Source organism: Malaclemys terrapin, chromosome 8 (assembly GCF_027887155.1).
Source record: "Malaclemys terrapin pileata isolate rMalTer1 chromosome 8, rMalTer1.hap1, whole genome shotgun sequence".
Classification (NCBI taxonomy): domain Eukaryota; kingdom Metazoa; phylum Chordata; order Testudines; family Emydidae; genus Malaclemys; species Malaclemys terrapin.
In genome coordinates, this window is record NC_071512.1 from 42,257,495 (window position 1) to 42,273,285 (window position 15,791).

Genomic DNA, 15,791 nt, shown 5'->3' on the forward strand with positions numbered 1-15,791 from the left:
AATGATAAACATTTGGGAAGGGACACTGAACCTCCTGCTTCTGGGCTTAAGCCTGTCTGTCAGTGACCACGATGAGCCCTAATGTGGATACAGATTATCCCACATCAACCACTACAGGGTTCTCATACCTTTTCTTGCAGCAGCTATTGCTGTTAGGTATAGGAGACTAGGTTAGAAGCACCTGAGGTGTGATCCAGTCTGGCAGTTCCTACATTTCTATGCTCCAGAACAAATGGCACATTGCTTGGCACTCCCTGGACCTATGCCTCCCTTGCTCCCTGACATGGATGCTGTAGCTTCCAGGACCCCATCCTCCCGCCCTTTGCCAGTACCTGACTGGAATGTGATCTCACTGAACATCATCCAGGTGTCGGCAAAGTAATACTGGCACTTGATGGCGCTGGCCATGCGATGAAGCAAGGGCACAGTGACGAACCGCGCACTGGGGTTGACGTCATCCAGCACCAGCACCGAGGAGATGGTGTTGGGCTCCCACTCATTGGCATCGGAGCGGAAATAGCACTGAACTTCCTTGAAGATCTTCACCCCCTTGGAAAACATGTTGTTGCAGTGCACCTGCATGGCAGCAACAGAGTCCCAGGTGAGCTCGACACCAGCACAGGCTGGCAGCACCCACGGCCCAGGGCAACTCCATAGGAATCGGAGACCCTGGGATAGTCACACAGGGAACACTGTGCTCATCACGCCCTGCCCTTGGTGGCACCCTCACCCTAGAATCCTAACTTGTCAAGGGGCCCCAGGAGGAGGGGCTGGGGGACATTTCCTTAGCATTTCATCATAGGAAACTTGGCACTGTCTGAGGTCACAAATGGAGTGAGTCTTTGGTCTCATTCCAGTCACTAGCTGACAGGTCATAGAAACATAGTGATTACAGATAGAAGTGGCCCATTAGTCACCCACAGGCAGGGACAGTAAGTGGGGCAGTGCAGCGGGCTGAGCAGAGCAGGAGCTGGTGGCTAGGGCTGAGGAGGCATGGTGCAGCTGAGAGGGCAGTGTAGCTTTGCATCACTCATGTTCACTATTCCTGACACAGCCCCCCTCCCTTCTCCGCCCCTCTCCCCCCGATGCAGGGCAGACTGTGTCCTAGACCTTAAGGCCTTGCATTGGCATTTTGCGAGGCACATGACAAAATCAGAGCCCTAGTCCCTTTCTAGAACGTGCCTTCTGCAGCCGGGCACATGGTTCTGAGAGACAAGGCCGCAACAAGCCCTCATTGATGCTACCAAGAAAGGTGCCCCTGGAGCTACAGACCTTCATGGTGGTGAAGTTTCTGATCCGATCAAATTCAAACGTGATTTCAATGTAGCCCCCAGCAGCGCTCTCATTGCGCCACCCCACGTAGTCATAGCCCGGCCACATGTGGTACTCATGGGTCTGTGTGAAGTCATCCAGGCCAGAAACACCGTCCGTCAGCTGGCCCAGTCCCTCAGTCATGCTGTAGACACCACGGAAAGATACAAGGTGGCGTGAATCTTTTTGGAAGTCCACACAAAAATCTTCCCGCTCTCTGCCTCCCACCTGTCCCCCCATCCCACCAGCACTGGGGAGTGTACAATGGGTGGGCATTTTTCATAAATGCTTTAAAAAACTGAAGGACTTTTTCATTATAGCTTCTTAAAATCATGAAACTAACTCTCTTTCCTCACTGAGTCCCCTGAGAGCCATTACGGCCTGTTTTAATAACACAGAGGCTCTGCAGCCCTGGGCAACCTTCAGTGGTTTAGCAGAGGTGCTTAGGAGTACTTGGCCTCACATGCTCATTTGTGTGCCGTTAAAGAACCTGGATGGACAGAGGGAGGCAAGAAGAGTGGGACAGACAGACAGACTAAAATGTTCAAACCTGGAAGTCTAAAGTTAGGCCCCTAAATAAAGAGGACCTGATTTGCAAAGGACTTGCTACTCCCAATCGGTCCACAAATCCCATTGCTAGTGGATTTGGGGTGGTTCTGTTATTGTAGGGTTGCTGCTAAGCACTGGACTGCGCGCCCTGTTGTTTGCAGGAGTGGGTTCTCATTAGCATGGATATTGATGGCACTGGTGTCTTGGCCTTAGAGAAGGGAGCACCAAAGTATTGGTTGGGGCCGCAAAGAGCCCATTTCAAGAATTACACTGACTTTGTGATGAGATGATCGGGATGAGAGCTAGGAGGTGACAAGCATCCTTTGGTATGTGGAGTAAACTCCCAGGAGGAATCACAGGAGCTGCTTGACCTTAAGGGACCCCATACTGTGGGAAACAACTATTAACTCCACATCTGAGAGATCTCAGTGGGCTGCCTCAGTCACACAGGGGGCTCTAAGAGCCCCCAACACCCCTTCCAGGGGCTTTCCACAGCCTCCCAGCACGTCAGATGACCTGGGCTGAACTTATAATCTCCAGAATAATTGGCTATTTTCTCAGCAAGAGGCAGCAACTTGCGCCTTTGTTGGCCAAGTGGCTCCTTCCTTCTGTGCTTATGGCAAGGAAAACATGTTCTTGTTTAAATGGACAAATGAGCACATCCCCGGCCCTCCTGCCTGCAGGGGCACAATCCCCGCTGGAGTGGGGTTGCTATTAGTTAGTTCGTTGAGTACTGATGATGTGCTCGGGGTTGTACAGAACCGGAGGAGCTGACAAGTCAAATGACTCAAACAGGTGACCTTTGAACCAGGTTTCTACCAAACAGCTTATCACAGGACAGCACTGGAGGGCCATTGTTGTGGAGCCCTTGGTAGAACATTGGCAGCTTGTCATTATCAAGTCCTGACTTGCCCGTAAAACCCCTCCCCCACCTTCCCAGGCAAGGAGCTCTCCGGGAACTTACCTGTAGCCAAAAGCGCCGTCATACACAGAATCATTGAGGTAAATGACTGTGCCGCTGGGAAGGACGAACTGCTGTCCAGCAGGCGCATTGTAGGAAACCAGCCCATCTGCCAGAGCAATTGGTGTGCAATTAGTGTGGGCCCAAACAAGCATCCCCCCCAGCCAGGTTTGCAGCAGCTCTCCCAGATAAACAAAAAGGAGAGCACAATGCAACATCCACCTAGGCCAAGAGGCTCTTGATTGCAGCACAGACCAGAGATGAGCTCAGAAACAGACTGGGCTCCGCTCTATGAGTTTCACACAAAATAGATGGGGGAGAATGGCTGGAGGGAGAACTGGCCAGGCTGACAAATAGGGCAGTGAAACTATCATGCCAGCAGAGATATGGATGTAGGCCAAGAAGATGCAACCCCCCCATTGCCAGTCACATCACCTCACACACAACCATTGCTGCCATGTCCTCTCGCAAACTCCCATTGCTAGCCATGGACCTTACCACATTCCCACTGCCAGCCACAGCCTGTCACCTTCCCCCGCCCCACTGTCAGCCATATCCTCTATCAAACCTCCACTGTTGCCACCTCCTCACTGCCACCAATGGCCCCTCGCGAACCTCCACTGTGAGCCATGATCCCTCACAAACAACCATCACTCTCATGGCCTCTCACAATTCCCCATTGCCAGCCGGCCTCATCCCAATCCCCACGACCAACCACAACCCCTAGCAGCCCCCCATTGAAAGCCATGGATCCTCACAAACCTGGGCACTGATGCCATGGGGCCTTACAAACTCCCATTGGCAGCCAAGGCCCCTCATACACCTCCATGGCCAGGCCTGGCCCCTTGCAAACTCCACTGCCAGCCACGGCCTCTTACAAACTCCCATTCTGGCCATGGCCTCTCACAAACCTCCATTCCTAGACAGGGCCCTACTGCTGCCACATCCCTAGCAAACCCTCATTTCCAGTCATGAGCCCCCACACCATTGCTGCCCCATTCCCTCGTAAACCCCTCTTGCCACAACCACATTGCAAGCCATGGCCCCTCACACAGGCCCATTAGTGCCATGGCTCCTTGCAAATCCTCAATGCTGCCTTGGATCCTCACCAATCCCATTACCCACCAGAGCCCCTCTCACACCCCCACTGTGAGCCACACATCTGAATTACTCCCACAGCCCCTCACAAATCCACACTGCCAGACACATCCCTTTGCACACGCTCATTGTTGCTAAGGCCCTTTGCACTACCCCATTGCTGCCACTTTTCCTCGCAAACCCCAGTAGCCAGCCACAGCTCCTTGCACACATCACTGCCAACCATGGCCCCTCATACAGCTCCAGCCCCTCAAAAACCTCCATTGCCAGCCACAGCTTCTCGCAAACCCACATTACTGAAACGGCCCCTAGCAAACCCCATTGCCAGCCATGGACCATTGCACACCCACGTTGCCAGACATGGCCTCTTGCAAACCTCCATTGCTGCCATGTCCTCTCACCACCCCCCTTTGCCAGGCACAGCCACTTGCAACCCCCCCCATTGCTGACACAGCCCCAAGCAAACCCCCATTTCCAGTCTTGAGCCCTCACAAGCTTCCATTGCTGCCAAAGCCCTTCACACAATCCTGTTGCCAGCCACGGCCTGTGTCAGGGTGTATAAACCCCAGACTGGAGAACAAGAGATAAAAGAGCTGGCAGAAGCTGGACTAGGGGCTTAAAAGGGGAAGCAGAGCAGCTAAGTAGGGGGCAGGCAGTGGACCAGAAGACCCATGGTCCAAGCTCCTGGGAAGGCGCCTCCCAGGAAAGCTTGCAGCCTGAGGCTTGGATACTGACCTGCCCAAGCCTGCAAGGGGGGGACCGGGGGCTTCTGAAAGTCACAGACTTTAATTGTGTGTTTGGTTCTTTATTTTACCCTGTGGGGAGAGGGGACACTGGTAGGAAGTGATTCAGGGAGGCAGCCGCATAGCACCCCAAGATGCCGATCTCAGCTGCCTACCATTGGGCCCTGAATCCTCTACCAGCCACTAAAGAGGGGACAATGACAGAAGTCTGTCCCTTGGTGGGGAATCTAGTTGGGAGACCCGGAAGGTCCCAGGGTCCAGACCCTAAAACCCCAACCCATGGGGGAAGTCCTGAAGTCCCTGCTGACTTCTGAAGATTTCCATATCATTGGATTCGAACATGTGACCTAGCCAGAGGGCTGAGTCGCTAATAGGACAGACCCCCAAACAGAGGATTTACTGTGAGAAAGGGGAAGTCCCGGGAGGAAGACAACTTGCCACACCCTAGCCTGACCAGGAGGCAGCACTGCTGGTGAGTGTTCCCCTTCCAAGCTCCATTGCCAGCCAGAGCCCCTTGCATGCCCCCACTGCCTAGAGATCCATGCAGACAGATGCATTTCACACTCCGGTAACGCATGTGGTGTGTTATGTCAGACGCCCAAACACAACACAGGGTCCCGCTGCCACAGTAAGAGCCCTTGTACCTGCAGCTCATCTGGGCCCCTGATCCATGCCACTGGAAATCGGTGTGACTGGTGCCCTTGCAGAGCCCCTGCTCACCTAGCCACGTGCAGCCATAGAGCTCCACTCGCAGGCAGACATTCATGGAGTGGTCGGTGATGGGAATGAAGCGTATGAAGTGAGCTATGATGGGAGGCTCCAGGTCCTTGAGGACAATGTCATAAGGGTTGGTGTTTCCATCCAGCACCTGAGGACGACAGACACTAGCTGGCAAAGGGTGCTGATGCTGTGCAGCTGGGAGAGACAGGGGGCAGCTCACACACCCTACAGGCCTCCGAGTGTGGCTCATGGCTGCTGCACCCCACCGTACCCTGCCACCACCACACAGCTCTTCCCCACCACCGGGGGCAGGGAGCTCACCGCTTTTGCATCAGTCTCGGCATCTGTGTGATAGGCACAATCCCACCGGTGCATGGGGCTTTGCCATTGTTAGGGGCCTAGGGCATGGCAGTAGATATGCTTGCACCCCCTGCAGTGAACTTCCATCCAGCACTACAGCTGTGGCAGCCTGGATGGTGCCAATGTTCATCTCCTGTCTACATTGCATTGGGGCAGGTGGGAGAGGTGGATTGGCATGAATGGGCATGGAGGGTAAAGCCTGCACTTTGACTCACACCTCCCTGGGCACTGCATGGCAGGTACCATCAGCATCTTCACTGACATTTGCCAATACTCCAGTGACCAAGCCCCAACTGCCCCAGAAACAGATTGCTGACACCCTTCATTGCCAGTACCCTAGTCAGGCAAGGGCATTCTCTGTCCTAGGGGATGGTGTTCTGCTCGTCAGCCAGGCACTGCTCCAGCCCCGAATGCCTGTAACTCGAGGTGGCAGCTGTAGAGACTCCTGGCCCACCTGGTACTGGATTTGCAGTACACACCAGGTTAGGGTGCCAGTCTGAGCGTGGTGGCGCATCCCACATGTAGGGCCCCCCTTCCCATCTCCAGGGCAGTGGGATCCTAGCAGGGAAGATTTATTAGCCTCCCCACCTCCTTACTTGCTTCCCATGCCGGTTCCTCCAGGAAATCCACCGGGTGCCATCCCGGCTGTAATTGATCTTGTACATTGGTGCAAACTCATTGCCGTGGCCACCAGCGTGTCGCCCCTGGGTCCCCACCAGGGTGATAAAGTGCAGGGCATGCAGGTCAATCTGAAGGAACTCCTTGAGGTCATCTGGCTCAACGGGGATCTCCGGACACCAAGCCCCATCGCCCTCTTCTGAATCAAGCCTGGGGCAGAGCAGGGTGGGGTAGGAGTGCAGAGGAGGAGAGAGAGTCACTTCCAAAAAGACTTCCTGTGAGAACCTATCATGGCACCCTGCTCCCCAGGCGTCAGACCCCACGCTGCCTTCCCTACAGCCCACCCTACCTGCCCCTGGGCTGGCCTAGCACTGACCAGGACTCTTCTAACCAGCAGTAATAGAGCAGGAAAGTCCCAGCTCCTCAGCCTCCAACCCTTAACTCACCTGCAGCACCAGGAGGGACTGTCCTTCCCCTCACAAGGAGCTGGCATATGGGGGTGGATTCATAGATTTGGGGCCCTGCAGTGGGGAGGGCTCTCCTTGAGGTCTCAGTTCTCTCATTATAAAATACTGGAGGAGTGTTCCCCCACCCCCTTTGAGTTCTGAGCTTCGGCCTTGGGCCCCTATAGGGACACCAGTCCCATGGCCAGGGTGGAGCTGGGCAATGAGCAGCATAATCAGAATTTCTCCCTCCCACGGGCCATCTCGTGTTCCCCCAGCAGCTCACACTGGATCTGGAGTGCTGGTGCTGGGTGCCGTTTCTGAGCATGACCCATACATCTCCTCGCCTGCTGTCGTGTGGGGGTGTTTCCTTGCCTCCCTACTCACAAATCGTGTGCTCCCCTGATTTGATCCTGGGGCAGGTTCTGTATCTGACCCATCAGAAATCCCACCAGAATCAGGCCTGAGGGCCAGTGTGGGCCCTGGGGCTCTGTGGGCCCAGGGGAGGGGAATACCGCATCACTGCCCCCAGATCCTGCTCACCAGGGGGCCCAACTGCAGTCCCTGCTCTCACCAGTCGTCACTTGTAGGCACCTGTTGGTGGCACTAGCTACCCGAAGTGCGGGAGGACAGGAAGCATGTGGGACTGCACTGGGTCAGGCAGACGGGACCAGGATAGTATATGGCAGGAACCGGAGGGTGTCATCATGGGCATGTTGAGTCTTCCTCACTGCCTCTGATGTGGGGCTGGACCTTCAATAGCAGCATGGTGTGTATGCAAAACTGGCCCCTGCTTTGAGCCCTACAGGAGCCCCCACAGCTGGGTCACGGGCCAGGCATTAGAGGCAGAAACACAACTTGCAGGGCCTGCCACGTGAGAAGCTGTCGGGTAACTAAGGTGGCAGAGCAGAGCCCCAGATGGAGAGGTGAGACGGGAGGGGCCAGGAGAAAACATCTCCCTCCAATCACTGGAGATGATGCCTGACTTTTCCTCAGCACCAGGTGAGGAAGAGCAGTCAGTAGCACAGGAAGGAGGAGAGGAAGAGCAGGGAGACTGTAGACAGTGTCCTGCCACCAACTCCCCAATGCAGAGCGAGAGGCAGCCATAGGGTCAAACCCCAGCCTTGGGGCAGCCTCTGCTGGGTACATGCTGGGTGTAGCATCTCTCTTGCAGTGCCCTCTCACACTTGGGCAATTTCCGGGGAGTGGGCTGGGCCAGCAGAGAAAGTGAGACCAATGGGGCTGTTCAGGGTGGGTTTATCTCACCCTGCCTGCAGGAGTTAAGATGAACATGGGTGGGAGGAAAGGAGACCCGGGGTGAGCGTCACCCATCAGCAACTGCTCCTTGCTGGCTCAGAGTCACTGCTCCAGCTGAGGGAACGTTCATGACAGAGTTCCTAGCACAAGGAACTCTCCCCAGCATGCATTCACAAATGAACACACGCATGCTTGCCGCATCCTTTACTGAGCCCAGAGTGAAGGAGGGAGCTCACAGAGGGCGCTGTGATGGCTAATGCTGGCTGCAGGGAGGCCCCTTGACATGCGCCCTTCGTGGGTCTGCAGGCATCACACACCCCATTGGGTCTAGTTTCCTGTGGAAAGGTCTGGGTTAGAAAGCTCATGGCTGCATGTCTTTCACTACAAAACTCTTCCCCAAATCTGCCCTGTCTTCTGACACACGGCATGTCCCTTTCACCCCAAGAATCCCCAGGTCTGAGCCCAGGTCTCCAGCCCCACTGTCCACTTGGTACGTTCCTTGTGCTCTCATCTCCGCTCTGCTCCCCTTTGCAGCTGGCTGGACTCTTCCTCACTCTGGGACCTGGCAGGAGACTGCTAGGGACGGAGAGCAGCAGCTTCCCTCTTGCTGATGAACACGCCCTCAGCCTGCATTTGGAGGAGCCTCAGCCAGTGACCAAGCTGTCAGCCACCCTGGCACCTGGCAGGTGCTGCAGGGACTGGCCCCATGCAAGCCTAGCCATGGCTCCACAACGCTGCCCCCAGGAACACATTCCAGGAACACTGTCTTGGGCCAGCCCCACAGCTGCCATGGAACCAAGGCCCCACTGCCTGCTTCTGGGAAGTGCTCTCCACCTCCCCACAGCTGCAGCAGAGCCTGCCTTGTCCTGTGCTGGGCCCAGGGCACAGGAGCAGTGGCAGCTGGCAGAGGAGTCTGTAAGAGCGGCAGCCATTGATGTATGCTGCACATGCAGGATGACACTGGCAGAGTGAGACTGGAGGTGCATGGAACACGCCCTGGGCCTCAGCACAGGGTCCTCACCCAGCAATGGCCAGTCACAGAACAGGAACACCAGTGAAATCCTGCTATGGCCATTGAGAACATCAGTGACGCAGCTGTCCCCTGTCATAGGGCGAGTGTGATACCAAGCAGCCAATCACCCACATGTGAAAGGCACACGGCTCCCCCGCGTCGGTTGCCCTCACCTTCCATACTTGGCTGCTGTGGATTCAGACCACTGGCTGGAGGCGGAGATGTCTTCGTCTGGGATGTGGCCACCTGACATTCCCAGAGGATAACGGCACACAGCTGAAACGAGACACACCATTGGCTGCCCCTTCAGTTTGCTCCAGTGATGTGGAGAATGCTCAGTGCTTCCGAGGAACTCAGAGCTGGCGCTCAGGAGAAGGTCAAGTATGGTGCAAGCAGCTCTGGGCAAGCTCCTCCCAGTGCATGCCAGCCCTGCCCCACCACACTCCATGCTAGCTCAGTCCTGGGACTTCCCCAAAGCTATACCAGTGCACCACAGATACCACAGTGGTATAAGAAACAGGCCCATCAGCAGATCTCTAGTAGCACTTCCTGCTCTTCTAGGCTTTGGCTCCGCACCCCACACAAATATTGGTGCCCGGTATCTGGTGTAGACCCATAGACCCTCCTGCTATGCCAGCCTTAGGACCTCCACACAGCCTGGCTGATGTAACCATTCTTGATACATCCAGAAGCCCCTTCTCCTACCTCTGCCCTCCACACAGCTCCAGATACATTTCTGTCCCAGCCTGCAGCACCACTTGCTATTCTAGTGCCTGGCCCCTACCCCCCCAGTAACATCTCTGAAAATGTACCTGCCGCAGCCCCTCCTGGGCTCACACACAGCTCTGCCAATGCCGCTCACCCAAACACAGCTATCCCAGACCCAGACCCCATCAAGAGAGCTTGGCCACGCACTTCAGCAGGTCACATCTGTGCACCCTCCATACTGCCATCCTGCGCGAGGGAAAGTGACTCCCCTCAGCAGGGTGGGGCAGGGAGGTAATTGACTTGTAGTTGGCAGTGGGGGTGTTTCTGGTATCCAGGAGGAGTTCCCAGGCCTGGCAGGAGTCTTCAGTAACAGCCAGCGTCACACAGAGACTGCTGCAATCTTGGAATAAGTGTCCTGAGCTCCTCTCGGCCAAAGGACCATCCAGGCAAAACCCTGCTCTGGCTGGCTGGCATTAGACAGAGCAAACCACAGACTCTCCCCCTGCATAGGGCAAATAACAGAGTCACGACCCCCAGCAGAGCCGATAGAGCTGGGAGAAAGGACCTGCCCTACATGGAACCACCACAAAGCATAGCTCAGACTAATTAGCGGACAGTTAGCAAGGTCTATAGATAGGCAGGATAAAAGATCCTCATGTTCTAGTGTTGCCATACGTCACCCCAGAAGTGGCTGCATTTCACAGTGGGTGAAGAGACCATATGCCTCCAACTTAACCTAGTGGAACTGACTCTGGGAGGCTGATCAGTCTTTAGCTCTCTGCTGAGAGTGGTGGCATGTGTGAGCTGTGCTAATGGCTCGGGTGATGGGAAGAAAGGGCTTTGCAATGATACTCAATGTGACCCATTTCCGATGGCATTGTGTTAGCAAAATGTCCACCAACCAGAGCACCTGGAGCTGGGAGGCAGTAAGTCGTCCCCCACCTCCACCACCACCACCGAGCGTGACACCACTAGAATTAGGAGTTTGTAAATGTTTATGAATCAGATGACACCTCCCAGATCCTTCTGCCACAGAATGAGATTTATTATGGTCCCACACTAAGACACACCTACTTTGCCTACATGTTCAGCAGAGAGACCCACTTTGCCAAAGTGATCAATTTTGGCTGTTTTGGGTTAAAATACACTTTAATGAGTGTTGCGAGAATGCAGAATCAGTCAATGCTATGCTTGCCTGATGCAGCAACTCATGGTATCGGACACCATCAGGTGGTCGAGGGACGTCTATCTAGAATACATCACCGGACATCGGCAATACCGGGGGAGATGAGCTGGAGTGCCGATGAGAAGCAAAGTCGGGGAAAAAACTGAAATACTTCCCTGATGGATTGTTTTTTCTAAGGGACAGCCTATCCTAAATTCTCAATTACTGAGGGACAATCTTCACTCATTCCTATATTTGCTTTCCACAACCAACTCTCTGTACTACTTTTCATGAGTGAAGTACCTGAATACTTGGATGCTTAATACTCTAACTGTATCACTGAATTTATTAACCTTAATCTGGGATACTGCAGATTATGTATTTTATGACTTTCAAACCAACCTTTGTACTTTTGGACAATGTAAACACTATACCCAGAGGTACAGACACTCTTTCCTTAACCTGTGTATTATATCATTTTAACATTAGCTTTAATAAACATTTTGAAATCTTGAACACTGGGATGACAAAGTGTTATTTTCCTTAGTGTTTGACTAAGCGCAACAAACTGTACTTACCATGCCCTAACTGAGAGGTTCATGCTCACTCAGTGGCGGCTGGCAGAGGAGTCTGTAAGAGTGGCAAGTGCGGGGCCCGATTCGATGATTTAAATCCCTTTCAAAACTCTTGGAGGGTCAGCAGTTCTAACTCTGATGTTACAGTTCTAACTCTGATGTTCTCATTATCCATCTAAGTGACCAATCCTTTTTTGAAATTTGCTAAGATCTTGGTCTTTTCTACCTCTCTTCTCCAAGCGAAATACACTTTCATTTAAAACTCTCTTCCCAGGAAAAGTTTTCCAGGCCCTGAATCATTTTCCTCATCCATCACAGAGTCCCCTCTGATGCTGCTATATTGTTTTGGAGATAGAGTGCCCAGAACTGCACACAGTATCCAGAGGAAGCTGCACCACTGAGCGATATCAAAGCATTAGAGTATTTTCTGTATTATTATCCCTCCTGTTCCTTACGCAGCCAAACTTCTGGTTTCCCCTTTTGAGCAGAGGGCTGTTGTGATAATTTGGCCTACACAATTACCCTCACTGTGAGCTCACCAGTAGAGAGTGAGTTACAGTTGCCAACCCTCCAGGATTGTCCTGGCGTCTCCAGCAATTAAAAAATAATCTTTAATTGAAGATTATGTCATACAATGAAACCTCCAGGAATACGACCAATCAAAGTTTGCAACCCTAGAGTGAGTGTAAGGTTATTGTGATCAGGGCTGGCTCCAGGCACCAGAGCAGTAAGCAGGTGCTTGAGGCGGCCCATAGAAGGGGGTGGCACCTCCGGCTCTTTGGCAGCAATTAGGTGGCAGGTCCCTCAGTCCCTCTCAGGGGGAAGGACCTGCCACCGAAGAATGAAGCGGCGGTGGTAGAGCTGCAGCCGATCGCGGCTTTTTTATTTAATTATTTATTTTACCACCACTTGGGGCAGCAAAAACGCTGGAGCTGACCCTGATTGTGATAGCTTATTAACTAGAACAGGGATCGGCAACCTGAAGTGGTGTGCCAAGTCTTCATTTATTCACTCTAATTTAAGGTTTCGCGTGCCAGTAATACATTTTAACGTTTTTAGAAGGTCTCTTTCTATAAGTCTATAATATATAACTAAACTATTGTTGTATGTAAAGTAAATAAGGTTTTTAAAATATTTAAGAAGCTTCATTTAGAATTAAATTAAAATGCAGAGCCCCCCAGACTGGTGGCCAGGACCTGGGCAGTGTGAGTGCCACTGAAAATCAGCTCACGTGCCGCCTTTGGCACACGTGCCATAGGTTGCCTACCCGTGAGCTAGAACAACAAATGTTGATAGAAAAGGTGTGAAGAGGAGACAGCATGACTGAGTCCAAACAGAAAGGCCTCCTAGCCCAGCTCAAGGACTGTGTTAAGATCATGCCTGGTAAACAAGAAAAATGTGGTGCTGGAAAGTAACTAACCAAAGTTGGTGTGTTGAATATTAGGCCTAATTGGTGGCTGAAATAACGAAGGGATGGGCTGTTCCATCCATCACTGCCTTTGGGGGTCTTACAAAGAGACTTTGGGGAGACAAACTGGCTACTGGAGCAAGTTTCACCATCATTGCTGCCACCCCCACCATCTCCTGGGCCCCAGATCTTTGTCATCCTGATCCAGACAGGTGTTCTGACTGGACCGGGCCAGACAGAGGCACCCAGATGACATCACCACCCCTACCAGCTCCAGCTGAATCCCAACCACCAGCTGGGATGTGAGACTTTCGCTCCTCCCTGCTCCATTGTGTCCTTTTCCTTCCCTACCTTATTTCTTCTCTTTCCTATCTCTCTCCTTTTGCCTTCTGTCTAACAAGAGTCTGGCTTGGCCGGCCAAGACTGCCAGAAGCTGAGACTGCATGACAGGGGATGGATCACTTGATGATACCTGTTCTGTTCATTCCCTCTGGGGCACCTGGCATTGGCCACTGCCGGAAGACTGGATATTGGACTAGATGGACCTTTGGTCTGACCCAGTATGGCTGTTCTTATATTTTGCAATGCTGCTGTGAGCCTGTGACCAGAAAGAGGCAACTAAAAGCATAGCCCTAAACAGCCCAACGCTGGTATAAGTTTGCCAGGTCTTGGAGTGGCTGATAAGTCCATATGCTGGGTCTGTGTTTTTCCAGCAGTGAGGCTGCAAGTGAGAGTCAGCTCCAGAAGCTGCATTTTCTATCTTTGCTGTTCTTTTCTCTCCCCTTCTGTGTGTGTTTGTTTTATTTTGTCTTCTACAAAACAAATCCGATTTTAACAATAGTTCAAGCCCATTTCAACTAACTTCTTCCCTTTTCCCAAAAAAGAACAATTATCATTTTAACACCATCTAAGAAACTGTCAAACAAGGGGATTTTTCCTTTAAAAACCCTTTACTGCTAATGGGAAAGGGAACAAGGGCTGTTGTTAAAATGAAAGCCTTAATTAATTTGAAATGTAAAGTATTAAATAACGTTTCCTTCTTTTCTGTTTCTTAATAAGAGGTTTAAAGGGATGTTTGCACCATGGTACTAAGCAGGCTGAGGTCTCTGCACATCAAACCCCAAACCTTGTTTAAAACTGTTTAATGTTGGACAGGTAGTCCTATCAACACCTATGTCTATTTGGCCTTGTGTTTTTCCATCTAAATTCACGCAACAGGTCTTCATTGAGCAATCCACAATGAAACCCAGGTGAGACCAATACTGGATCCTGGGCCCATTCTAGCAGACATATTTGAAAAAGGATGTTGAAAAATTGGAGAGGGTTCAGAGAAGCGCCACAAGAATGATTTAAGATCTGGAAAACCCACCTCACAGTGAGAGGCTAAAGAAGCTCATTGAACAGGAGATTTAAAGCAACTTGATCACAGCCTAGAGTAGACATCCCTATACAGGGAGGAGATTTCTGAGAGCAGAGGGCTCTTCAATCTAGCAGACAAAGGCAGAACAAGATCTAGTGGCTCGAAGCGGAAGTCAGCAGAGTTAATTCTGGAAATATGGTGCAGATTTTTAATGAGGGTAATTAACTACTGGAACAGATTTCCCAGGGGTGTGATGAATCCCCCTCACTCAAAGGGTAGGTAGGTTTTTCCAAAAGCATCTGAGTGATCACTTGCAATTTCTGAGTAAAGACCAGATACCTTAAGACCAGCTCTAGCTCCACTATCAACTTTTTGGGCTGACTACAGAAACCCCGGGGAGGGTCTCTGGGTCTGTGTTATGCAGGTCAGACTAGAGCAGTGGTTCCCAAACTTTAACAACCTGTGAACCCCTTTCACTAAAATGTCAAGTCTCACAAACCCCCTCCTAGAAATGAATATTTCCAGGGATTTTCTCCTTTGCCTAAGTATAAATTATAAAAGCAGTGATCTTAGAAATACAAAATTTGTTTTCATGACATGCTTGTTACACACGATTTATTATTAATTATTATTTATCATTACAGTATTTTTATTACATTATGAAAATGGCAACACTCTTCCAAATCTCACTTTCGTAGCTTGTATCACTGTTATAAGACAAGGCTCCTATATTTCATCAAGCCTTATGAGATGTGAAACAGCATGAAGGTATTTAAAAAGACAACTCAAAGAGTTCCTCCTACACAAGCATTCAGTCCAGGCAAACAATTAGGGTGACCAGACAGCAAATGTGAAAAATCGGGACGGGGTGGGGGGTAATAGGAGCCTATATAAGAAAAAGAACCCAAAATTGGGACTGTTCCTATAAAATCGGGACATCTGGTCACCCTACAAACAATGCACGTTACAACAAAGCTTAAACTTGTTCTTCATAATAATTTTAAAAACAATACTAGCTACCTATTTAATTTTAAAAACAGCAAAAAATATCTACCTCCCATTCCATTTCTTATAGGAGTCTTGAAGTTTAAATCTCCTCAGTGTGATAGATATGCTTGCTTTGATCTGCTTAGCTCTTGGAAGTCCAGGGGCTGCTGGCCCTGTGCTGCCTGGGGTCCCTAGGGACAGCTCTGTCCGCCATTAAGGAATTTTTTCCCGAGAACCCCCTGTAACATTTCACGAACCCCAGTTTGGGAACCACTGGACTAGAGGATCACAATGCTCCTTTATGGCATTAAAAGCTATACACTTCTAGACCTTTGATCTGAATCAAGCCGAGGCCCATGACAAAGGCCACTCCCATCAGATGGCCATTCAATGACTAGTGTGAAATAAACAGAGGGGGCAGGGTCTAATTCCCATTCCTAGTGGGACAGGCATCCACAAGCACACCAATGCAGCCAGCACTATCAGGAAAGAAGACAATTACTGAACTGGCCATGA

The 15,791-nt window shown here is 51.4% G+C and overlaps 1 protein-coding gene across 4 annotated transcripts in view; it reads right to left on the minus strand.

Annotated features, from left to right (window-relative positions):
• DDR2 (discoidin domain receptor tyrosine kinase 2) overlaps positions 1–15,791 on the minus strand; it is a 116,221-nt gene that overhangs the window by 40,629 nt on the left and 59,801 nt on the right. For all 4 annotated transcript variants that reach the window (XM_054037682.1, XM_054037679.1, XM_054037680.1 and 1 more), the window contains 6 exons: positions 9,246–9,348; positions 6,339–6,570; positions 5,383–5,530; positions 2,825–2,930; positions 1,273–1,456; positions 333–576 (listed from right to left, as the gene is read on the minus strand). In XM_054037682.1, coding sequence (XP_053893657.1) covers positions 333–576; positions 1,273–1,456; positions 2,825–2,930; positions 5,383–5,530; positions 6,339–6,570; positions 9,246–9,348 — 1,017 coding nt within the window. The remainder of the gene's footprint in view (positions 1–332; positions 577–1,272; positions 1,457–2,824; positions 2,931–5,382; positions 5,531–6,338; positions 6,571–9,245; positions 9,349–15,791) is intronic.